This window comes from Podospora pseudopauciseta, chromosome 1, assembly GCF_035222475.1.
Source record: "Podospora pseudopauciseta strain CBS 411.78 chromosome 1, whole genome shotgun sequence".
Classification (NCBI taxonomy): Eukaryota; Fungi; Ascomycota; class Sordariomycetes; order Sordariales; family Podosporaceae; genus Podospora; species Podospora pseudopauciseta.
This window is the reverse complement of record NC_085892.1, coordinates 5,829,920-5,852,780: the sequence shown is the minus strand read 5'-3', so window position 1 is coordinate 5,852,780 and position 22,861 is coordinate 5,829,920. Positions and strand designations below refer to the sequence as shown.

The 22,861-nt window shown below is 51.2% G+C and overlaps 8 protein-coding genes across 8 annotated transcripts; 3 read left to right on the top strand and 5 right to left on the bottom strand.

Moving 5' to 3' along the window:
• Window positions 1–119: 119 nt before the first annotated feature.
• On the bottom strand, window positions 120–1,466 carry QC763_116260 (uncharacterized protein). The gene is made up of 2 exons (XM_062908194.1): window positions 1,057–1,466; window positions 120–1,003 (listed from the first exon to the last, which is right to left on the bottom strand). Exons 1-2 carry the CDS (start codon window positions 1,288–1,290, stop codon window positions 371–373), a joined length of 867 nt encoding a protein of 288 aa, XP_062771247.1. The 5' UTR covers window positions 1,291–1,466; the 3' UTR covers window positions 120–370.
• Window positions 1,467–1,662: 196 nt separating this feature from the next.
• Window positions 1,663–2,910, top strand: QC763_116250 (uncharacterized protein; the record flags this gene model as incomplete). The annotated part of the gene is made up of 1 exon (XM_062908193.1): window positions 1,663–2,910. One exon carries the CDS (start codon window positions 1,663–1,665, stop codon window positions 2,908–2,910), a length of 1,248 nt encoding a protein of 415 aa, XP_062771246.1.
• A 900-nt stretch (window positions 2,911–3,810) lies between these two features.
• Window positions 3,811–5,505, bottom strand: QC763_116240 (uncharacterized protein; the record flags this gene model as incomplete). Its single annotated transcript, XM_062908192.1, has 1 exon — window positions 3,811–5,505. The coding sequence occupies one exon, from the start codon at window positions 5,503–5,505 to the stop codon at window positions 3,811–3,813; it is 1,695 nt and encodes a 564-aa protein (XP_062771245.1).
• A 166-nt stretch (window positions 5,506–5,671) lies between these two features.
• Window positions 5,672–11,154, top strand: QC763_0019000 (uncharacterized protein; the record flags this gene model as incomplete). The annotated part of the gene is made up of 3 exons (XM_062905367.1): window positions 5,672–8,190; window positions 8,253–8,653; window positions 10,121–11,154. Exons 1-3 carry the CDS (start codon window positions 7,634–7,636, stop codon window positions 11,152–11,154), a joined length of 1,992 nt encoding a protein of 663 aa, XP_062771243.1. The 5' UTR covers window positions 5,672–7,633.
• Window positions 6,037–7,344, bottom strand: QC763_116230 (uncharacterized protein; the record flags this gene model as incomplete). The annotated part of the gene is made up of 1 exon (XM_062908191.1): window positions 6,037–7,344. The coding sequence occupies one exon, from the start codon at window positions 7,342–7,344 to the stop codon at window positions 6,037–6,039; it is 1,308 nt and encodes a 435-aa protein (XP_062771244.1).
• Window positions 11,155–14,172: 3,018 nt separating the features above from the next.
• Window positions 14,173–17,929, bottom strand: QC763_116150 (uncharacterized protein). The gene is made up of 7 exons (XM_062908190.1): window positions 16,659–17,929; window positions 16,380–16,607; window positions 15,735–16,323; window positions 15,451–15,686; window positions 14,796–15,398; window positions 14,645–14,738; window positions 14,173–14,590 (listed from the first exon to the last, which is right to left on the bottom strand). The coding sequence occupies exons 1-7, from the start codon at window positions 17,331–17,333 to the stop codon at window positions 14,247–14,249; spliced, it is 2,769 nt and encodes a 922-aa protein (XP_062771242.1). The 5' UTR covers window positions 17,334–17,929; the 3' UTR covers window positions 14,173–14,246.
• QC763_116140 (uncharacterized protein) lies at window positions 17,849–20,387 on the top strand. Its single transcript, XM_062908189.1, has 6 exons — window positions 17,849–18,229; window positions 18,287–18,380; window positions 18,443–18,466; window positions 18,526–18,802; window positions 18,858–19,637; window positions 19,720–20,387. The coding sequence occupies exons 1-6, from the start codon at window positions 18,053–18,055 to the stop codon at window positions 20,249–20,251; spliced, it is 1,884 nt and encodes a 627-aa protein (XP_062771241.1). The 5' UTR covers window positions 17,849–18,052; the 3' UTR covers window positions 20,252–20,387.
• QC763_116135 (uncharacterized protein) lies at window positions 20,383–21,799 on the bottom strand. The gene is made up of 3 exons (XM_062908188.1): window positions 21,365–21,799; window positions 20,661–21,239; window positions 20,383–20,594 (listed from the first exon to the last, which is right to left on the bottom strand). The coding sequence occupies exons 1-3, from the start codon at window positions 21,389–21,391 to the stop codon at window positions 20,484–20,486; spliced, it is 717 nt and encodes a 238-aa protein (XP_062771240.1). The 5' UTR covers window positions 21,392–21,799; the 3' UTR covers window positions 20,383–20,483.
• Between the last annotated feature and the right edge of the window lie 1,062 nt (window positions 21,800–22,861).

Here is a 22,861-nt window from a genome sequence, read left to right as displayed (position 1 = left end):
ATCAGAAGTCGATGTCATATCAAGAGGCATCGGAGCAGATAATCCCCCTGTCATCATATCACATCTTGAAGCATGACTTGCATCTAGGGAATAAGCGAAGAGAAAAAGAACCTGGAGCGTGTGGATGATGTTCTCATTTAATTGGATACCGTCATCCCTGCCGCGCAAGTGCCCACCGCACCTTTCCCATCTGATCTCCCACCACCTGCCGGCCGAGATCGACCCAGACTCGGACTCGCTCACATATCGTTTCAGTAACGTCTTGTTCGTTTCCTCTTTGACCAATCTCATCATCAAATCCATGCCACACCAGTTCTGTTCACATCTCAACATGCATCATCACCACCCTCCCCCTTTCCAGATCCAGCCCTCACCTCCGCTCCCCCATCTTTAGGCCCTTAAACGCCCTCGTCACCTCAGTAATCGCCTTCTCAACCGGTAACCTCTCAATCGAACTCGCCCCGTAAAACCCATGCACCCCCTTCGTTCGTTCCAGCACATACCCCGCATCCTCTGGGCTGGCAATCGCACCCCCATGACAAAGCACGATAATCTCGGGATTGACCGCATACACTGCATCTCTAATCGCCTGCACCCGTTCCACACAGTCACCCAACGCCTTACTATTCCCCCCCTCGGCCTCCTGCGCACCAATCGAACCCCCCGTCGTCAACCCCATATGCGCCACGACAATATCTGCCCCAGCCTTGGCCATGAGTCTGGCTTCGTCTGGGTTGAAGACGTAGGGTGTGGTCAGCATTTCCAACGCCCGGGCCTCCTTGATGAGATTAACTTCTAGATCGTACCCCATGCCGGTTTGTTCGAGGTGAACACGGAACTGACCGTCGATGAGGCCGACGGTGGGAAAGTTTTGGATGCCGCAGAGGCCGAGGGATTTGAGGTGACGGAGGTAGGATGGGAGGTAGGAGGGAAGGTAGGGGTCTGAGGCGCAGATGCCAGCTAGGACGGGGGTGTGATGGACTATGGGAAGTATTTCTTTTGCCTTTGTTGGAAGGGTGAGTATATGGGGTGAGGGAAAATTGGAATGATACTGACCATCTCGAGCATAATGTCGTTGGCGTTGCCGTAGGGCATGAGACCGGCTAGGGAGCCGCGGCCGGCCATGCGGAAGCGGCCGCTGTTGTAAATTATTATTAGGTCGCCGCCGGCAGATTCGACGAATTTCGCGGAGAGACCTATGCCGGCTCCGGAGCCGAGGATGGGGATGCCGGCGTTGATTTGGGAGCGGAGGCGGTGGAGGATTTCGTGGCGGTCGGTGGGGGGTGGCATTTTTGGTAGGTTTTTGACTGCTGACTGTGAAGAGCGATTACCCAGTTGGACATGCAGAGTGGTTGGTTGGGATGTAAGTTTATATCACCGATGGTCGGACTAAGTGAATCGTGATCGTGTTGAACACGGATGGATATGGTACGTCACCATGTCTCGGATCGGATGACAGACGTCCGATGTGTTAGCCCGCGGGAGGGGAGTACAACATAAGTGCACTTGTTGGACCAATTGTCATATATTGTCACTTTTCTAATCGATGTCATTCATTTCTTTTGCTCAGGACTAAATTCCTAAGATGCAGTATTCTCGCGGGAATTTTCAAATTCGAGTCATTCAATCAGATTTGATTGATTATCAGTACCATTACCCACCATGCCCACCATCCTCATCATCGGAACGTGCGACACCAAGCTCGAACCGCTCCTCTTTTTGAGGGAATCAATCATCTCCTTCCCCTTACCTATTCCCGACCTTGAGGTCATCCTCCTAGACGTGGGTCGAAACCCGGTCGAGCACGAAGCTATTTCCATATCTCTAGAGGACCTGCTGGTGGATTGCACTGATATTTCCAACCTCGACCGGGGTGAATTCGTCGAGGTAATCTCCCGCCAGGCAACCAAAGTTGTGGAAGGGCTTTTGAGGTCGTCAAAGGGGCTGCATGGGGTCATCTCTTTGGGGGGGTCATCGGGGACGGCGCTTGCAGCGGGGATTATGAAGGGTTTGCCGTGGGGTTTGCCAAAGGTCATCGTTAGTACTGTTGCTAGTGGGGATACGGGGGGGTATGTAGGGGAGAGTGATATTGGAATGGTGAACTCGGTGGTTGATATTGCTGGGATCAATGGGTTGTTGGGGGAGGTGATTGGGAATGCGGCGGGCGGGATTGTTGGTTCTGCAGTGGTGTTTGAACATAGAAAGCACGGGGAGAGGGGAAGGGGACAAGAGAGGAAGAAAAGGTTGGGGGTCACGATGTTTGGGGTTACTACTCCTGCTGTTGACACAGTTCGTGAATGTTTCAAGGAGTGGTATGGGGACGATGTGGAGGTGTATGTTTTTCATGCTACTGGTCATGGGGGGAAGACGATGGAGAAGATGGTGAGGGAAGAGGAGTTGGATGCCGTGTTGGATTTGACCACGACGGAGGTGGCAGATTTTGTGGTGGGGGGTGTGATGAGTGCTGGGGAGGAGAGGATGACGGCGGCGGTTGAGAGGGGGATTCCATATTTGGTTTCGTTGGGGGCAACAGATATGGTTAACTTTGGGGCGAAGGAAACGGTGCCGGAGCGGTTCAAAGACAGAAATTTGGTGGAGCATAATGCTGCTGTTACTGTCATGAGGACGAACAAGGAGGAAGCGAGGGACATTGGGAGGTTTATGGTGGAGAGGTTGAAAAATGCTATGAGGCCGGAGGTAGTCAGAGTGGTGATTCCGAGGGGTGGGACAAGCTTGCTTTCGAAATGTGGTGAGCAGTTTGAGGATAAGCAGGTTGACGAGGTATTGTTTGATGTGTTGCAGGAGGGCTTAAAGGGGAGTGGGATTGAGGTGGTGGAGGACAAAAGAGATATTAACGATGAGGGTTTGTCGAGGATGATTGCTGGGTTAATGGGGCTATTGATGGCTTAGATCTCATTGCACTGGTGGGCAGCTTGGGAGAGAATCTGGATCAAATAAGAACAAGAGAACCTGAAAGCTCTCAACCCACACTTTTGATCTGCCTTGTTTTGGTTACATCTGTTTGCCCTATTTCGCCGACCATCTCCAATCCCCACCAAGGCTGGTTGTTGGCGAGCACCACAACGATTGTATCCTCCTCACAACGCCACCGACGTCGGAAACATGGCCATTCCCCGCCCAAATGGATCGGCGGTGTCCAGGACTCGTGAACGACGACTTCCAAAGAGGTTGGCCGCGAGGGAAAACAACCCATTGTCCCACCAAACTCGCACCATGGCACCGATTGCTTTCAAAGACCACCCAAGAGCCGGAGCGATGTACAGCGTGCCATGTCTTGGTCATACCAAACGTTACAAGAGCAATAAGAGAAGTCACGACCGCAAAGAGCATGGCCTTGTTACAAAGACCGTGGACCAATTCCATCAAGTCGACGGCCTGGACTGGGGCCACCCCAATCTGGCCGAGTTTATGAGCAGAATGCAAGGTCAAGGAAATGAAGGCAAGGGTAAGTTTTCGATAGCATGCACGTATAGATATGACACTGACAGGTTCCAGAAAATGAAGTCATTGACATTGACGTAAAGATGGGAGAAGAGGAAGGCTTTTTCTGAATCCACTGCTTCTGTCCCGAGTCACACATCCTATCTGCCTCTCCGCCCAGCCAAGCCCATGGAAGTGGATGATTCCGCCATCCCGCCTGTCCCAACCTTCACTTTCGACTTGCCTTTCCACCCGGCCAACTCCGTGTTCAAGTAGCCGGCCAACATGCCACAAAAAAACTGCCATGGTACATGTACTATACAAGAATAAACACCACCACCAAGTAGGCGGCTGTCTGTTCTGACAGAACTACGCTCTCCCGAGAACATCCCTCTGATAGAGCAGCTCATACGGAGCCCCAGATAGCTCCGGTGTGCTAGAATCATACTCTCCTCTCAACTTCCTCTCCGCCCCCCGTGTCTTGTCCTCCTCGATCCTACCAATTGCCGCGTTCAAAGCAATCTCGGCCTTTGTCTGCTTCCCAACCACCTCATTCAAGGTATTTTCCGCCTGTCTCACCCTATCATGTGATTTTGCTGTCCTCGCCAGCTCCAGACTGTCCTGTGCGTCTGCTTGCTTATCTTTGAGACCCTGTAACTCCTTCCGGCACCTCTTGACTTCAGTGATGAGGGGCTGTTGCCTGTCGTGTTCCCAGTTTTCGAGGGTATTTTTGTATTGCATGGGTTCGTGGTCGGGTATAGCTGTGGATGGGCTCTTGGTTTGTAATAACTTTTCGGCGTGGTCCTTTGTGGCGAGTAAGCCTCCTAATATAAAGACTTCCATGACGCTGGCTAGTTGGTCAGCGTTGATCCCGCCCATGTCATCTTGTGTCCGGCCGAAGAGGCGGTGGATGGTTTTGTTGTCATTGAAAAGCCTTTCGTGTTCGGAAAGTGTTTCGTCGAGGGGGGCCTGTTGCTTCACGGATGGGTCAAGCACGTGGAAGGCTTTCATGAAGTCATCGCCGACTGCACCGACCGCGGCACAGCAGTCGTAGGCAATGACCTTGATAAGAGGGACTACCTCTTGGAAGGGCGGCATCGACTTTGCTAATTGCTGGAACAGGTCCGATTTTCGAGAGAGGTTGAGGCGTGTGTTCAGATACCATCCAACATCGAGCTGGGGCATATATGGATCGTTAAGGGGATCGTAGTAGAATTTGAACTCCTGCCTTAGCCACACCCACTCGAGATGAGCACCGATAGGCCCCAGTTGAAAGAGCTCCTGGAAGAACGAGCCATCGAGACGGGCGGCCTTCGCGGCTTCGCGAGACCAAGCGTCAGACTTGAGCTTGCAACCTTGAAGGGTTCGAGTGTAGTTCTTGGCCGCTTGACGGTGGAATTTGTTGTTTGTCATGCCCATCTCTGGCCAGAGGTTGTTGCCCTCTAGTTTATACCCGCCTTGAGAGATGAACTTGTCGAATTTGTCTGTGGGGAAGGGTTGGCCGGGTACTGACTTCCACCGCTCGAATGCTTCGCTTATGTCTTGTAATGAAGAGATGAGCAAAACAGTGAGCTTTTGTGTAGGTGTCCCCCCCGGTGTCTGTACCTTGCCGGATTGGTCGACAAGGAAGTCGATGAGCTCTTCGCCTGAGAGAGGAGGTGTATGTTTTCTCTCGGCGTAGTCGTGAAACCGTCTGTTCTTGAGGCCATAGTAGAGATCTGGAGCATGGGCCACGATGTCGCTAGCACCCTTAGTGCCAATAGCAACCGGTACATGCTGCAGGTTGAGGCAGTCTAGAGTTGTTCGAAGGAACTTAGCGCGTCTGTCCGCTGGGTGATGGTTTGCTATGCAGCCGGCAATTTCGATGGCGCCCATGCGGTGCATCTCGCTCAGAAAGATAATAGCGAGGAGGTCATCGTAGTCTTGTTCGATGTCTGTAATGACAAGAACCCGGGGTTTCATACCGGGGAGGCGGGATCTGACGACATGTTGTAGTCTCTCGTAGTAGCCATACTCCTCGGTGCCTTCAGCGAAGGGTATTTGTGGCGCCGATGTTGATGACATGTTTAAATGCGCGACTCTGTTTTGACTCTGGATGCGGCTACGATTGAATACTCGCAGAGAGAGATTCTTGGTCGTTGCTGGCGCATGGATCTAAGTTTGCTCGGCAGGGATGTGATGTTTGTCTTGACGCTCATGTATAGTCGAAGATTTTTTACATGAGTTTGGGGAGTTGACCAGGTGAAGAGTGCAGATCAAAGAAAATCGTCTCAAAGAAACTATGGTGGCCTCGGTAAACTTTCAAGTCGCCTTTGTTGCCTACCGTTCGCAGCAAGTGACGACTCGGCCCGTCATGCTCTAGACCACCACCGGCTCCACATGAACTAAAAGAGCAATTGTAAAACACCAGACTCCTGAAAATTGGCATCGATTGACCGGTGAGGGTAACCACTTGAACACTCATCTAGAATAAGAAGGTTCAATCAGCCCAAGTCTGCCTAGCGGGTGAGGTCACTGGCCACCCAAGTCCACCACCATGAAAACTGGCAGGCGGAGTGACGACCTGGTGACTACCAGCAGCACACCACCGAAGCTTCAATAACTCCGTGGAAGATCCAAAATCTTTTCACTGATATAATTCAGAATCATCTCTCGACTAACGGGCGCAATCCTCGGCACGAGACACTCTCGAAAGTACCGTTCGACGTCATACTCGACCGCGTAACCCATTCCCCCATGCGTCAACACGGCTCTCTCGCACGCCGAGAACGCTGCCTCGGCCGCCAGATACTTTGCACTATTGCAAGCCACACCCACCGCATCTTGGCGTATCGTCTTATCGGTCTTGCTCGAATCATACAACTGCGCAGCATGATACGTTGCCAACTTCGCCGCCTCAAGCTTCATGTATACCTCTGCTAGCGGATGGGCGATTCCTTGATTCTGTCCGATTGGCCTCTTGAAGACGTTACGTTCTCTAGCATACGTTGCCGCCTTTCCTAGAGCAGCATACCCCAGACCAAGAGCCTCGCCGGCGAGCAGGCAGCGTTCAGCGTTCATCCCATGCAGGATAATCTTGAAGCCTTGCCCTTCCTCGCCAATCAACGAGTCGGCACCAACCGAATAGTTGTCGAAGAAGACCTCGTTAGCATCGACAGCCCGTCCCCCCATCTTCTTGATTCGTCGGAGTTCAAGACCTGGGCTGCTACGATCAAGATCGATGCAGAATAATGACAGCCCTTCGCTCGGTTTCCTGACCTCCTCCAGCGGTGTGGTTCGCGCCAACAGAATCATCTTGGAGGCCACTTGAGCGCAAGTGATCCAGATCTTTTGTCCAGTCACTTTGTAAGAACCATCGCTCTGCTTCGTGGCCCTGGTTGACAGTCTCAGCGTATCCAGTCCCGCGTTCGGCTCAGTCACCCCAAAGCAAACCCGCCATTGGCCCGAAATGATCTTCGGAATGGTGCTTTCGAGTTGGGCGGTGCTCCCAAACTTGGCCAGCGGCTGTGTAGCATAGACATTGGCGTGTATGCTCTGGGCGCCCGCCATTCCTGCCCCAGACTCCGCAATCGTCTGCATCATCATGGTGGCCTCAGATATTCCCAATCCGGATCCGCCAAGAGATTCTGGCAGAGCAATCCCGAGCCAGCCGTCTTTGGCCATGGCAGCATGGAACTCCTTGGGATCTTGCTCATTCTGGTCGTGTTCTTGCCAATAGGTGTTGGGAAACTCCGAGCAGACCTGCGCGACTGCTTCTCGAACGGTGAGCTGTGTTTCGGTGAAGCCTGTTGTTGACATCAGGGGGCGCCTGGCCGAGGTGGAGAACAGTTGATGGCGGGCCGGCCGGTGATTGGAAGCCAGGCGCGTCAACCGGGTGATCATGCGGAGGGTTAACTGTGACATTGTGAAGTCAGGGAATTGAAAGCTCAACACTATCGAGAAGCGCCAATGTGAATCTCCAGTCTCGCACTGTCGTTCTTGTTGTTGATGGACTGCACAACGGTTTTCTGGGGAAGCGGGGAATGTGGACCCCACCGAGGCACCCAGTTTAGCGCCCCCTATTATTTCCGGGGAAGGGGTTCCGCTTTTGACATCTGATCAACGACATCACCAACGGACCTTGGTGTTTGAGAATGAACAGTGAGTAGACATCGGCCCTGGCATTTTTGTCCGTTTTCTTGACCACTGGAAAATGGCTCTTTTCCAGCACCCCGCGCGCATCACCCGCCGCATTCTAGCCAGCCAGATTATGATGACCACCTCCTGCCAAGCCTCCACCCGTCACATCCACACCTCCGCCGCCCAGACCGCAGCCAGTGAGCTGTTGAAGAAAGTCAAAGGCCAAAAGTTCGTCCGCAAACAGCTTCTTGATGGAAACCAACTCCAGAAGCTGTCTCTTACCTTGGGCCGACGATCAGAATTCTGCACGGGGGAGCCACCAGACGGCACTTACCTTCCCTACGGTCACCACCTCGTGTACTTCACCCCCTCCCAGTTCGAGTCAGAGCTAGGAGCGGATGGGTCAGACACAACATTTAACTCGCCGGCCCCATTCACGAGGAGGATGTGGGCTGGAGGGGAGATGCTGTGGAACCCACAGGTGCAACTGAGAATAGGAGACAGAGTAGAGGAAACCACCGAGATTCTCGATGCCAAAGCGAAGAAGAGCCGTGATGGGAGTGAGATGGTGTTGGTGGATGTGGAAAAGATATTTGCTTCTCCTCGGGGGGTAGCTCTTACTGACAGAAGGTACGTACGTGCCCAGCCATTGTGTTTTTTTGTTGCTATCCAATTTGCTGACGGACCCCCAGATCATGGATCTTCCGCCAACCACTACCTGCACCGCCTACTGGCTCAATCGCTCCAGTTATTACGATACCCACCACCAAGTCCCATATTCAGGATGACACAGATCTAAAGGCAGGGTATACCATGCGCAATCTTGTCTGGTCCCCTGTTGCGCTGTTTCAGTTCTCTGCCCTGACGTTCAACGCGCACATGATCCACTTCAACGAAAGCTGGACGAGGCAGGTGGAGGGTCACCCGAATGTGGTTGTGCATGGGCCCTTGAATCTGATTAATCTGATGAATTACTGGCGGGATGTTCACTCACGGGATGGGGCAATCAAGGCGAAGAGTATTGCTTACCGAGCTTTGTCACCGCTGTATGCGGAGGAGGAGTACACCATTGGGACGGAGGCTGTGGAGGAAGGTAATGGGGAGACAATAAGATACAGACTGGTGGTCAAAAGGGGCGAGGTGGTTTGCATGAGGGGGGAGGTTGTTGGTGTCCGGCCAAGATAGGCGTTCACACCGTGGACGGGGAAATAGACACTCCCATGAGATCTTAAGGGCCTTTAAAAGATGGTCGAAACCACTATATTCTAAAGCCTTGGTGATGCGGTGAAATCTATCGATCAATGCATGACATGTCATTGGAAAATTGGGAATGAAATGAGTACTTAATTCATGTGATTATTATGCAATATGTACTCTTTAATTACTCCTGGTATATGCCCAAACCCTATTTCTACCTGATAACCCATTTCCATGCGCCTTATACCACCTATAATAATATCGGAATCTGGACATGGATCGTTTCCATTTCCGTTCTTGGACCTGAGCACTCGCCGCTTTAACCTGAGCAGAAGTGGAGATCTCCTGATCAGGGTGAGCAAGGTCCTGAACAGAGTGAGTAAGGCCCTGAGCAGAGTGAGCAAAGCCTGAGCAGGGTGATCAAGGCCCTGAGTAGGGTGAGCAATGGTTGAAACCACCTGATACCAGGTATACTGGAGGGTAGACCATCGCAGAGCTGTTTCTGGAGCGTACACCTATTACACGGTAATTGTTGTTAGCGCTGCAGGGGGCTTTTGGTGGAAGTTGCTAGAAAATAACCCTAGCTGCACTAATAATTATTCCCTTTAGGATTAGTGTAAAAGTTATGTCTGTATTAGAGTCAGAAACATCTCATACAGCGTAGCATCCACTCCAGGAACAGTTTCTAAGTTAGTCCAAATCAGGCAAGTTGTCTCCCTCCAAATATCGTTCCTGCATCCGGGATCACCGAAAACTTGGATTGTTTCCAAAACAAGGATATCTGCCTTTGCAGAGACAGAAACAGCTTCTATGTGCGAATCATTTAGCCTAAGGCAGCCCTAGGATCATGACATGAAGTCCCAGCCTCTGGTAAAGCCAGAAACTGTAACTGGCTGAGCCCCGGGAGTGGTGAGGAGTAGTCCCACCGACAACCCCTGATGAACCTATTCCTCTTCGTGTGTTGCGCAAGCGCCAGCCAACGTCAGTAACGCACTGACACCTCTGGAACCTTTCACCTCCCTCTGCTCGGACCAAGACAATCATATGTATCTAGAGAGTACTCGCCCGCGAGGTCTTGTTTCTCTTCTTTCTTTCTCATGTTTCGCGTCTTCGTAGCGAAGGCATAGCTAGTTGCAGATTAACTTACCGAAAAGGAAGTTGTGCAACGGCCTGTTGGCACGACACGACCGCTACTGGGTGCGGATTGACCCGATTGGCAGGTTTGCTCTTACGGCATTTTTGGCTCTCTCCCCCGATCTGGCACCGCGTTTGGGGGGTTACCTGCAAACAATTGGGGGAAGCAAAGGCCGCTCCTAAAATCTCGACATTCGGTCAACCGCAACTTCAACCTGCCCAACTACAGCTACGCTTTGCACGCCAAACACTCTATTTTACATCATACCTCCCATTATCTCCGACAATGACCTCCCCAAGTTGCTCAACACGCCAACGAAACAAGTCAAGCGTATCAAGAATCTAGTGTCAGAGCATCTTGGAAGCGCCTCCACGCGCGTCGACAGGCCGCCAATGCAGGGGATGTTCAGCCGGACCTTCTTTGTAACGCTGACTGACAAACGCGAAGTGGTCATCCAATTCCGAACCGAGAAACTGGATCTCGACGCCTTCAGGGTAGCCAAAGGCGCCCTGGGCCAAGTCGTCCCCGATGCTGTGGCTCTCAAAGACGAAGAGCTGGAGAACGAGGGCGTCTGGGTTTACTCCCTCGAGCGTCTGCCGGGAAAGATATGGATCCACGGCGTCGCCGGCAAGGGCGCTGAAGGCCGTATTGCCGTCAACAGGTCGCTCGGGCGTGTGCTCTCAAAGGGCTGGCTTGCCAACAGCAGTGGCGAGGCTGTGTCAACCAAAATCCGGCCGCATCTTGAGGCCATACTGGCCAGCCCATTGGATGAAGTCGCAGCATACCGGCCCTTGCTACAAGGATTTCTTGGCAAGCTGAACGAGATTAGCAAGCTGCCGCTTTGGGTCTCGCACTACGACCTCAACGACGTCAACATCCTGATCGACGAAACTTGTGAAGTTACCGGCCTGATCGACTGGGAGTTGTCGACGCCGAAACCCTTTGCTGTGGGTCTTGGCCGCATTCACACCCTGGCTGGCGAATATACGGGGGGCGAGTTTTGGATGCCGGACGAGTTCGAGGTTGCTGAGCGAGCCTTTTGGAAGGAGCTTTTTGCTGGGATGTCCCAGAAGACTCGTGAGATGTTGGAGAAGAATATCGGTCTCGTCCAGGATGCCGTTATTCTCGGCACGCTCTTAAACACCTTTTTCTGGGAGGATGGAAAAGTAGGCTGCGGCGAGGTACCAATGAAGGCCCTTCCTAAATTCCTTACCTATCGGATTCCCCAGATAAGGAGGGATGAGCCTCCGTATAAGGAGTAGAGCTCTCAATCTGGGTGATTCAAACTGGGTAGCAGGACGTGGTCACTAGAGAGATTCAGATACAAACAATACACTCGTTGAATAGTATGATCGCATCTTGTTCGAATCGCGCAGTTGAAAGCCCACGCTCAACAGCAAAGGCATTAACTTCTGCTTATCATTCCCCGACGGCAAGCAAACGTCACATATCGGAAAGCCTGCTGCTATGACATGAGGTCATCTTTGGGCTAACAAACAATGACCTTCGGAACTAAAGCTTCATCTAGTCTTCGCTATTGGGGGCCGTTAAAGGCTGTAGAGGAACCTCTATATACACTAGAGATGCAGGATACGATGCCCGCACATCAATTGGGAGCTCAGACGTATTTGTAATACAAGCAAAAGAGTCCGGGATTGTAGTAATGCTCACCCTTTGCTAACTACTGTGGAGTTGCTGCTTGACACTATTGCTCGCCAAGGCAAGGTTGCAAAGCGAAAGAGCAATACTTTTCGGACCCCCCAGTTTCACTTCCCGGACCCCCCGCCCACTTTTCTTCCCGTACAAACCCCTAACCCTGGCCAATTCTTTTTCTTTTACGTGCAATACACTGCAATACACCTTTTTCGCAGTCAAACCCACCTGCAACCAAACCTTTGCTTTCAAACCAAACCACCACTTTGCAACGACCTTTTCTTCTTCATCTTCCACGCCGTGAAACCACCAGAAATCCACCTACTTCCCAGTCATCCGGCAATGGGCCACTGCTTACACATCTCAACACCTCACCCTCGGTCAACGAACAACCTCCCCCGTGGAGTCCTCGAACCGCATGCTCAAGAGCTTCGTTGTCACTGGGAAGAGCGCGGTCAAGGATGTTTTTGACCGTACTTTTGATATGGTAGCCGTCATGGAGAAGAATGTGAATGAAGCCAGGCGCTTTGAAAAGGACCACTTGCGGAGGGATTTCATGGGTATGAAGCTTCTGGGCGAAACCCCTACAAGAATTGCCTGGAAACCACTTGACAGTGTAGTACAACACTGTCGCCAGCTTCAGAAGTACAAGGTGTCTGCCCGCAATCCCGAACCCGACGAGATCCCTGCTTGTACAGGTAGATTCACTGCCAATAAGGGACTTCCCTGTCTTCACTTGATTCACCAAGTACAGAAGAACAACCAGGTCCTTGAGCTCAAGGATTTCCATCCTTTTGGTGGTTGGAAAGGTCGTTAGTTGACGAGGACCGGTATTTGCACTACCAGGATTTTGACCGTGTGACGGTGCTCAGGGGCAGACCCAGGGGCTCTGATGCCTTTGCCCCTGATGCCACCGCACCCAGGTCAACAGTGCCACTGGGCCTTCAGGTCCAACCAACACCTACCCCTTCACCCCCATGCATACAAAGAACCAACCCTCAACTTCCCAGTACGACAGGTCTGCGGCAAAGTTTAAGGCGAACAGCGTCCCAGTGGGAAGCTGCAGATCTGGAAGGCGATGATGCAGCAGATGCTGCAAATACAACTGTATCTCGGCCAGCCACAGTGAACGGTTTGGGCACTGTTGAACAAGCCGTTGCCAGGGCGAACCAGAAATCCAGGGGCTCCAGGGGCAACAGAGGTGGTGCCAGAGGTGGTGCCAGGCAACGGGTACCCAGGGCCACACAGCGGGAACCAGCAGCTGCAAGCAGTACGCCGGCCAGTACACCTGCGCCCAGTTCAACTGAGCCCAGTTCAACGGCACTTACTAGAACACGTACAGGTCGGGTGGCGAAGCCCAGTGCCAAGGCCCGGCAAGCGATAGAAGGTGACGTGTAATGGCTAGTTTGGTAGTTAGTTAGTGTGGAAATTGATACTGTATTCAGTTTAATTGGCGATGACTTGATTTTTGGCTACGGTTAGATATAATAAAAGGTATAGTAAAGAAAAAGATTATTATAAGAAATAAATTAGGCTGTTAGGACGTTAATTTAGGATGGGAAGTATCGTATTATAACTCCAGTATAAGGATAAAAATAATAATTAAGTATAGAACTATAGTGAAATGGTGAGAAAACACACAAAAACAACCACAACACCACAAATATACCATCAACAGGTCCCTGAATGACCACACCTGCGTGACAGTGGCTCGCTCGCAGGCCGCACTTCACGCAGGACAAAGAAAAGACACTATGGGCTCGCAGGCCACATAATAAGCACCGGATTGGCCTGATCAGAGGGCCGGAATTGCCTACACGCGTGCACGGCACAAAATATGAAGAAAATAAAAGTCGATATCCTGTCTAAAATAGAATGTCAGAAGCAGACCGCTTATATACATGACCGCTGAACCCCCAGAGACCCCTACTTCCTTACTCATACCCTCACGCCTGTGGCCGCACCCCAAACCAATAGACAGGGTCTGTATACTATAACTAGAAGCCGTTTCTGGCTCCTTGTTATAATTCTTAATATCTGCAGAGTTGAGTGACTTCTAAACACGTCTCTAGGTATATGCGTGTTTCTACTTCCGAGAACTGCTCTAGTATCTTGGAAAGGCAAAGATCTCCGACTTGTAATGTTACGCGCCTAAGGCTGCAGCCTATAGAGAAAATTACTTGTGTTAGTTTTAGAATAGACTAGACGTAACGTATCTTGACTATACATTCTGTATGCTGTTAGAGACATCGGGTTGGGTTGGTAAATGTGATAGGTTTGATATTCGAGATGCGAAATCAAGCTGCTAGAGCACGAATTTCTTGCAAGAGAACACTTTTAAAAGATCCCTAGACTAGCGTTATAGAATAGGCTTGTGAGAGTACCATCAGTAGTAAATGAGGGAACCATTAGTAGGGCGAGCAGACTATGAGCAATCTAGAGCAGTCCTGAGCACGGTGAGCAAACCTTAATCTAAGCAGTCCCTGAGCGAGGTAAGCAGACCCTGAGCAGTCCCTGAGCGAAGTGAGCAGACCTTGAGCAATCCCTGAGCGAGGTGAGCGGGCTGGAGCCGAAGATGAGCCGGTCCTGAGCTCCGCCTAATTCAAGTCAGATAAAGCGGCGAGAAGTCACGTGGCGAATTATGTCCAGATTCCGGTGTTAAAACATCATGTATACACCATGATACAGCTTTTTTCCACACTTAAACAACAAACTTGTCACTATCCACCCTCTTTCCCCCCTGTGGCCCCAACCCAGCCCGCCTCCTCGCCTGCTCCGCCTCGATCGTCCGCCAAAACTCCTTGGTATCCCTCACCAGCCTCGCCCGCTGGATCTCCTCTTCCATCTGCTGGATCTTCCTCACCCGCTTCTCGTTGAGCTTGCGGTAATTTCTCGTCCTGGTGCCAAACGAGGCCGGTTGGAGGAGCGCAATCCGAGTCATGACCCACTTGGTGGGAACCTTGATGCAGTAGAGGAGGAGTGCGAGGGAGAACTTGTCAAAGGCGAGGAGGAGGGAGATGAAGATTACGATTATTGAGACCCCGACTAGTTTGGATGTTAGGGATGGTGGGATAAGAAGAGAGGGAGGTAATCACTTACAAACATAGTAGAGTTCCTGTGCGAGGGTGCCGAGACCGATGCGGTAGTCTTGGATATTCATGCCGAAGATGCTGGTGATGAAAGAGAGGGGGAGCTAGGTGCATTGTCAGCCGGTATGATAATGGAGGTAAGGGTGACGGTAAGAACTTACGAAAATAATACTCAGTACTGAGAACAGCATGATAGACTTGCCCTGGTTGCTTTGCTCGATGCTGTTGGCTACCGCTTCCCACGCCCCGACAATGCCGGCGTACTTGTTTTTCGTCTCTAGCAGCTCCTCCAGTCTCCTTTGGCAATGTTCCGCTGCTCTGTACAACCGGTCAATCTGCCTGTACTGATCCGCGAGGAACATCTCCGAGTCATCGGCACAGGAGAGCGTCCAGCTTGCCGCTGACTTGGTCTCTTCTGAGACATCTTGGTCGTCACGGAGGCTTTCTTGCATGCGCTTTACCTCCTTGAGACCGGGTGTATGCGGCTCGAAGCCGGCACGGAGGGCATAGTTGGGAACTAGGACCCGGGCAACGTTGACGTGGTACTGCTTGAGAACTTCTTGCTGGACGATCTTGATCTGGCGGATGATGCTCAGGTCGCTGAGAATGTTGTCTACTTGCCGGAGGAGGCCGGCCTCGGGGTTGATGTTCATGACTGCCTTGTGGGCTTCGGCGATTTGAGTCTTGTCAGGGGAACGGTAAGCTGCTAGGATCGTCTGAGCAAGCTGGGAGAGCTCTTGACGGGCGGCTAATTCTCTTGTGGTCTGAGCCAGGTGTAAGCTTGCGTCTCGTTTCAGAGTAACTGGAAAATCTTACCACAAAGTTGATCGAATCGGAAAAGATGTAATTGAGCATGGGCTGTCTGTCCGCAAACTTGATATTCTCGTAAAACACCCTGCTGCAGACGTTGAAGATCTTGAGAACCAGATCATACGAACTGCTGACCCCGTCTCGCTCTCTTTCAAGCTGCTTTCTTACTCGAGAGTGGATTCCTGACGGATCGCTTGTGAAGTAAGATCCCCAGCGTTGTGGAAAGCTTGTGATGACAGTATCTATCATGGGTTAGCAAGGTCACCATGCAAGCTTCTCGAGATACTCACTCTCATCCAAGACAAATACCCACAGCTGGTCCACCATCAAAAACCGAGGCACAGTTGCCCGTGCACTCGTACAGTCAGAGCACTGGCAAAATTTGCTGCACTGCTGGCGAGTCGGGTCTTTGAGCCCAGCTGTTGCTCTGTACACAATCTGATCCTTGTCCAAGCGTTCAGTATCCCTCAGAAAGGTGGAATACTCATTTAGAGACTGATGCAATGTCCGTCGGGGATGCAACGGGGGATTAGCATAAAGATACTTGCTGACGAGTTCATCATCCTCATAAGACACCATCAGCTTTGCGATTCTGGCGGCACAAAACAAGATCCTTCCAACAACACCTCGTCTAGTAGTAGCCCGCATCGTCATGGAACGAAAGTGGTTCGTGGATGAGACGATGGCCTCGCGGGCAAGGGAAGAGAGGGAAGTATTGTTGACTTGGTGGACCTGAAGCTCTTGGTGAAAGGTATCTTCAACCCGATCCTGGACTTGCATGCCTGACGCATGTTGTAAAATTGCAGATCTGGTGGTTCTCTCGATGGACTTGTTTTGTCTTTCCAATCCCAATGCTGTCTCCCAGTGGAGGTACGGGGCCTGTGTGATATGTCAGTTGAAGTACTATTTGTATGACATGAATTGCATCGACATACAAAGAGGCACATGGCGTTAGGGTTGTTTTCGTGACCGCTTTTGATCACCTCACAACCGGGGTTCAATTGGCGGGTGTGGGGTGGGCTGTTAGGATCAACGCCCTCCCGAGAGTGACCTCGCCATCCGACCCGTCGAAGAATCTCATGTGTCTTGGACTTGACCTTTGGCTTCCCAAACAGGTCCTCTCTTGGTGGGCGTTCTTCATTGTAATGGCGGGCTATCGCTTCCTGATTGTTGTTAGCTGTGCACTGAATCTCTTTCTATGCAAGGTAACTTACTTCTACCCAGGCCATGTTATTGGACGGAATGTGAAACCATCTCAACATGCCTTCTTCACAAGATTCTTTGAACAAGCTCTTATCACCCTTGTTTGAGAGTAAATCGTCCAACGGGGTTGTTTGGTTTGGGAAACTGCCTTCCAGCTTGGGATGAGTGTAGGGAATACCATCTTTGTAGTAGACAGCACCGGCCTGGAGGCCTTTGTATGGGTGGTCCTTGATGTCCTGAAATGTTGGGGATGGGTTGGCTGAAAGGACCTCGGCGATATTGGGTGTCGATAAAGTCTTGCCACCAAGGCGGATTTCTGGAACGTCAAGACGACTTGTTCGGCTGAGGTTGGTCCGGCTAGCGATGTGTAGTCGGGAAAGAGTAGCGGCTAGCGGCGACCGCTCCGTCTTCTTTGGCTGGGGCTTTGATCTGAAGTCGGATATGTGGTCGGCTAACCTGGAAGTCCAGAACTCTCCATCGGGCCGGGCGTCGATCTCGGACCTGACATGCTCAACCCGGGACAGCAAATGCCCCACCTGGCTGCGGAGGTGTTCGGGGGCATTTTGGACGTATTTCTCTCTCTCATCGTACTTGAGACAGCGACTGAAGTGTAACAGGTCGTCATGTGGAACCGGAAGGCAACCTCCTGGCTTTACCACCCCCTTTGCCTGCTCCTGTACACCCATGATCAGTGTCACTGGCGAGGTAGATGGTGCTGTCTCAGCGGATGGGTGTGGGGTCCAATGGTGTTGTACTAAGCCGACTTAGAGCGACACTGATGTTCTGGAGTTCACTTCAGATGGACGAAGTTCGGCTGCTTTGCGGAGGACCAAGTGGTCGTCTTAAGGTCCGTGGCCTTGGGCCATGTCTTGGGACGTGAGAGCACACATCGCTGTGCCATCCGTAGCATGTTGGATGCTGGAGCTCCAAGTCAGCGGTGAATCGACCATCTTCCTATTTCCGGAACTCTTCAGCCAGTCCAAACCTATGTGGCTACCTATGTGGCTTGTAAGCTGCACTGATAATTGTTGTTGCAGGTCTTGCAGTTGGATTCATGGAGCGCGGATTGAATGCAGGGACGCCACCAACATTGTGCTTCGGGAATGTTGGTGATTGGCTGAAGGGAATTTGTGCCGTATATCTGTGCCATCTGGAGATGGTCTTGGCAGGCCCCTGAGTTCCTGGGCCTGTTGCATGTATTTTCGGAGAGGCGCTGCCCACCCACGCGCCCACGTTTTGTCGTTAGCATGTTCAATGTTATCGATCCCTGCGCCTTGGAAATCCAGCCTAATTCTTTCGATCAAAATCTAGAGGCACGGATGGTAATGGCGAAATCGATCTAGCGTCCGGCGCCGGCCGCATATTCCGTGGGTCCTTTGAGTGTCAGCGGCGAGAAAATGTCTGAATGTGGGGCCGGTCACGCTGGGCAGAAACGAGGGGTTCCTGCTGTCTTTGCAGAGTTGATCGATTCTTGATGGTGAAACACTCTCGGGTCGGAATCGGTCTTTTGGGCGCCTCAAAGATGTCCGTCGGCAAATCCCACACTGACCGTCAGTGGTGGAAAGAGGCCGTGGTGTACCAAGTACGGCCTTCTAGCTGAATGTGACTGACAAAATGAACTGACACCATCATCCTTCAGATCTATCCAGCTTCTTTCAATGACACCAACAACGATGGCAGGGGTGATGTCAATGGTGTTACCGAAAAGCTTGATTACTTGAAAGATCTTGGAGGCATGGAGCACTCTGCACCTTTGCCGCTCTCTCTCACCATATTTTGCTGACATGTGGCACAGTCGACGTTGTCTGGCTTTCTCCAAGTGAGCACCGTCTATTTCGGCCCAACAAATCACAATGCTAATTTGGGAAATAATTGCAGTCTATGACAGTCCTCAAGTGGACAATGGATATGATATCGCCGATTACAAGAAAATTTATCCCCCGTATGGCACATTGGAAGATGTTGACCGACTGATTCAGGAGTTGGGCCGTCGTGGGATGAAATTGGTGATGGATTTGGTTGTTAATCACACCTCTGATCAGCATCCGTGTTTTTTGGAATCTCGCTCGTCCAAGTCAAATCCAAAGCGTGACTGGTATATCTGGAGGAAGCCCAAGTATGACGTTGAAGGAAAGCCAGGGCCGCCCAACAACTGGTATGTGCTCCCCTTCTCTTTGATTCGCTGTATTTTAGTTGACACAGTGTTGAAGGAATCAAATTCTGGGAGAGGCGCATTCGGCATGGATTTTCGATGAGACGACCCAGGAGTATTACTTCGCCGCATTCACGCCCCAGCAACCCGATCTCAACTGGGAGAACCCAGACGTCCGGGCTTCAGTGTACGATATTTTGCGCTTCTGGCTAGACCGGGGCGTCGCCGGCTTTCGGATGGACGTGATCAACCTCATCTCCAAGGACCAAAGCTTTCCTGATGCCGAGGTTGTCATACCTGGTCAGCCGTACCAGCCGGCTACCCAACACTTCGCCAATGGGCCAAGGTTACACGAGTTTCTTGGGGAAATGCGGCGCGAGGCTCTTGACAAGTACGATCAGATGACAGTGGGCGAAATGCCCTTCATCTATGATGACAAAGAATTCCTCAAGATCGTGCATCAGAAAGACGGGTTTCTGAACATGGTCTTCCACTTTGAGCTGGTCGATATCGATTCGGAGCGAGGAGATGTCCCTGGTGATGCTCGAATGTCCGTGGGCAATTGGGATGTTTCCGACTTGCGCCGGATTATCTCTCGCTGGCAAAGAATCATGATCGATGGCGGTGGCTGGAACTCGCTTTACTGCGAGAATCACGATCAGTCTCGGTCTGTATCGCACTATTGTGATGATAGCGATGAGTACAGAGAGTACGGGTCGAAGTTGCTTGCAATGATGGAGACCACCCTAAGCGGAACTCTTTTTGTCTATCAGGGAGAGGAGCTGGGCATGAGAAATGTCCCGCTTGAGTGGGAACCAGAGGAGTACAAGGATATTGAGTCGGTCAATTATTGGAAAAAGTTTCTCATCCAAGCCCCTCAAATTTTGTCAGAAGCCTTGCTAACGTTAACCTTCCTTCAGGGTAAATGAGATGTATCCTAATGACCAAGAAAAGCTTCAAAAAGCCCGGAGAGCTCTTCGAGCCAAAGCCCGGGACAACGGTCGCACCCCCATGCAATGGGACAGCAGTCCAAACGGTGGCTTTTGTCCAGAAGAGGTTACCCCTTGGATGCGGGTGAATGACGATTATCCAGTTGTCAATGCAGCAGCACAAACAAAACCGGAAGCTACCTCGTCCGTGTACCACTTCTGGCAGAGGTTGGTGACGCTTCGGAAAGAGAATGCTGGTGCTCTGGTCCATGGCGGATTTGAACTTATCGACGAGACAAATCCAGACGTCTTTTCGTACGTTAGGGTGGCTGACTCTGGGGAGAAATGGGTGGTTGTTCTCAACTTCACTGGGCACTCGGCTACCTGGGAAAATCCCAAATGGGGACTCCAATGGGTGGCGGGAAATTATGCCGATGGTTTGGACAAGGTGCAGAGTGGTGGCACCGATCTGGTGCATCTGAGGCCCTGGGAGGGTCTCATCGCCAGACAACCGTGTAATTAGTCCACAGATGTCATGTTACAAGCTTTGGGCTATCACGTCGTCCAGTCATTGACATGTCGCAAGGATGCCTTCATCAACGTTTGGTATACCGCTTCGTCCGGCTGAAGACGCCATGAATCCATTCAATTATCCTACACTTTCCTCACGTTTCACCAATCCTGTTCTTTATCCTACACGGCCGTCCCCATTCCATCCGCCCTCAACCAATCTCACACCGCACCTGCAGAGGCAATCAGAAATGCAGCCTGGCAAGGGCCAGCTGCAACTCGGCCTGGCCGATATCCACCCGAAGGCGAGCGAACGCCTCCTCCAACTGACCAGAGTTCAACAGCTTGGAAGTTGACTGGTAGCTTTCAGTTAGTATAATTGATCACGTCAAAATCCAGGGATCAAACTCCAGGGAACTTACATCGTCGATCTCCATCTCATCACCACCATCCTCCTCGCCCACCTCATCCACCACCTCATCCCCCTCTCCCTTCTCATCTCCCGCAAAGATATCGAAGAGCTCGTCGTCATCCTCCCCTCCTACACCCACACCGAAATCACCCAGCCCACCCCGCACCACAAACTGGACCATCGCAAAGTCCCCCCAGTTCAACATGTCCACTTCAAAGAAGCGGTTAATGTTGTGCGCGAGGGCGCAATGCTCCTCCACGGCAAGCGGCTCCTCTGGCGCCTCGAACCAGCACCGCCGAGCAGCCCGCAAGACCATAAAGATCTTGCAGAACAGCTCGGACGGCACCAGTCTCGCCCACGTGCCCACGCCCATGCTCGTTCCGCCACCAGCCAAAACCACCGGGACCGTTCCGACGCGCAACTTCAAGTTGTTCAAAAACGCCATTGTTTCGACGTTTCCGTTTATTTCCCCTGACTCCATCATCTCCCGAGTCACTTGTGTCGCCGCAGCAAAAATTGAGGCCAGGGCCTTGTCCATGATGGATCTGGTCAAGCTAAGCTTGACCACGGAGACGTCGAGGTTGGAGGCCTGTACCGCAAAGTTTTGTTTAGCCAAAACATTCCTTGTTGATGATGTTGTGATTTCCTTTCTTTTCTTATTTTCTTTCGTTTTCTTCTTTCTTTTTTTGGATTTTCAAACAATAAAAGACATACCCAGCTGTTCTTGATCGCTCGGATCATTTTGCTATCGGCAGCAGCGCGGTTCAACAACACAGTTTTGTTGGCTGTAACCAGCACATGTTAGCCATTGGATCAGTGAACGGTGTCAACGCCGCCATATATAGTTTGGTGAAAGGGGGATGAATTTTTGAATTTGGTTTTTGCAGTTGGACTGGTCGTTTAAGTCAAATTGAGATCACATGACTGACTCCTGTCTTTGCCAGGTGTCTAGCATATGACCTGTGGTTGACAAATCCGTAATCCTTGAGTGGCTTGGATATAGCGGTCCTGAGATTGGCAAATTTCCGGCAGGAGAAAGAGGTCGAGAGAGCGAGATGTCATTGCTGACAGACCCTCTGTGGTTGCTAAGGTGGTTGAATGTCGCGATAGATCGAAAAAAGAGATCCGCCAGGATCTTCAAGATACAGCCTTTGACATGGGTAAAAGTTGAATTGATAACTGAGGAAACTAATGGAAAACAACAAAATACTTACAGTAAACCATCCCATTTCTGGGGAGAAGCTCGGCGGAACGACTGGCTTGCTCGCGCCTTTCGGCGCGGCGACGGCGAGCGGCAACGGAAGATTTCGCCATGATTTTTTTTTTTTTAAAAAAAAAAAAAAAAAAAAAAACCGAGCAAGACGAGAGAGAGCGCAAGCAAACGCGAAGTCTTTGAAAAAAAAAATCGAAAGCGGGCGCGCAAGCAAAATCGTGAGTGGCTGCTTGGATGAGATAGAAAGAAAGTGTGAAAGTTCACGACAGCTTCAAAAAAAATTCTACTATCCTGCCCCTCATCGTGGACTTACTTCTCCGGATTGTCGTCATTGGCCAACGGGAGGGCTCTGTTCCTTCCTCCAGTGCTCCCACAGGCAGAACATCAAGGGAACAACTAGACTTCAGAAATAAACGGCCTCTCTCCATTCTGCCACCTCCCCTGACGTGTGCTTCGTGACCGCCCAAGTGTTTTGAGATTCATATCACAGGTGACGAGAGGCTCCTTCTGGAGTGCCGGCATCATATGTGTAGGTCAAAGAGTTCGCCTTGATACTCCATCAATCAGCTGTACTTCCATCTACATCTCCTGTATCCCTTCGAGCTCCCATCCATCCACATTGTCTCCCAGTGTTTCGCCTGTCGGCACGGTCAATCTTAATTTAACATTGTCTTCTACTAAAGGAAGTCCAAAGAATCGATTTGCGCGAAGATATATACCATTTACATCGCTTGCCCAAGGCTGTCATTTGGGTACATCAAGATCATAGAATAGGCAGTCATGTGCAAGTAAATTCTGTTTCGAGTAACAGACCAAGATACGAAGGCTGTGTCGGTTAAGAGACGAGAGAAAGTTTCGGCCGAACACCCTAAATGAAGATAGGCCAAGAGAGGCAGGATTTTATATTACAATCATCACCAAACAATTTCACCAAAATGCAATTTTAACAAATCCATGATTGTAGCCTGCAACACAGTCATGATGATAAACACGCCAAC

What these genes read in the sequence shown, in the direction of transcription:
- QC763_116260 (XM_062908194.1), bottom strand. Translation starts at nt 1,290, where the DNA reads ATGCCACCCCCCACCGACCGCCACGAAATCCTCCACCGCCTCCGCTCC. An exon ending in ACGACATTATGCTCGAGATG is followed by an intron (nt 1,004 to 1,056) that starts GTCAGTATCATT and finishes CTTCCAACAAAG; the next exon opens with GCAAAAGAAATACTTCCCAT.
- QC763_116150 (XM_062908190.1), bottom strand. Translation starts at nt 17,333, where the DNA reads ATGGGTGTACAGGAGCAGGCAAAGGGGGTGGTAAAGCCAGGAGGTTGC. An exon ending in CAGTACTGAGTATTATTTTC is followed by an intron (nt 14,739 to 14,795) that starts GTAAGTTCTTAC and finishes CAATGCACCTAG; the next exon opens with CTCCCCCTCTCTTTCATCAC. An exon ending in ACAGGAACTCTACTATGTTT is followed by an intron (nt 14,591 to 14,644) that starts GTAAGTGATTAC and finishes CATCCAAACTAG; the next exon opens with TCGGGGTCTCAATAATCGTA.
- QC763_116140 (XM_062908189.1), top strand. Translation starts at nt 18,053, where the DNA reads ATGTGGGGCCGGTCACGCTGGGCAGAAACGAGGGGTTCCTGCTGTCTT. An exon ending in TTACTTGAAAGATCTTGGAG is followed by an intron (nt 18,381 to 18,442) that starts GCATGGAGCACT and finishes CATGTGGCACAG; the next exon opens with TCGACGTTGTCTGGCTTTCT. An exon ending in GAGGAGTACAAGGATATTGA is followed by an intron (nt 19,638 to 19,719) that starts GTCGGTCAATTA and finishes ACCTTCCTTCAG; the next exon opens with GGTAAATGAGATGTATCCTA.
- QC763_116135 (XM_062908188.1), bottom strand. Translation starts at nt 21,391, where the DNA reads ATGATCCGAGCGATCAAGAACAGCTGG. An exon ending in GAGCGATCAAGAACAGCTGG is followed by an intron (nt 21,240 to 21,364) that starts GTATGTCTTTTA and finishes TTTGCGGTACAG; the next exon opens with GCCTCCAACCTCGACGTCTC. An exon ending in ATGAGATGGAGATCGACGAT is followed by an intron (nt 20,595 to 20,660) that starts GTAAGTTCCCTG and finishes GAAAGCTACCAG; the next exon opens with TCAACTTCCAAGCTGTTGAA.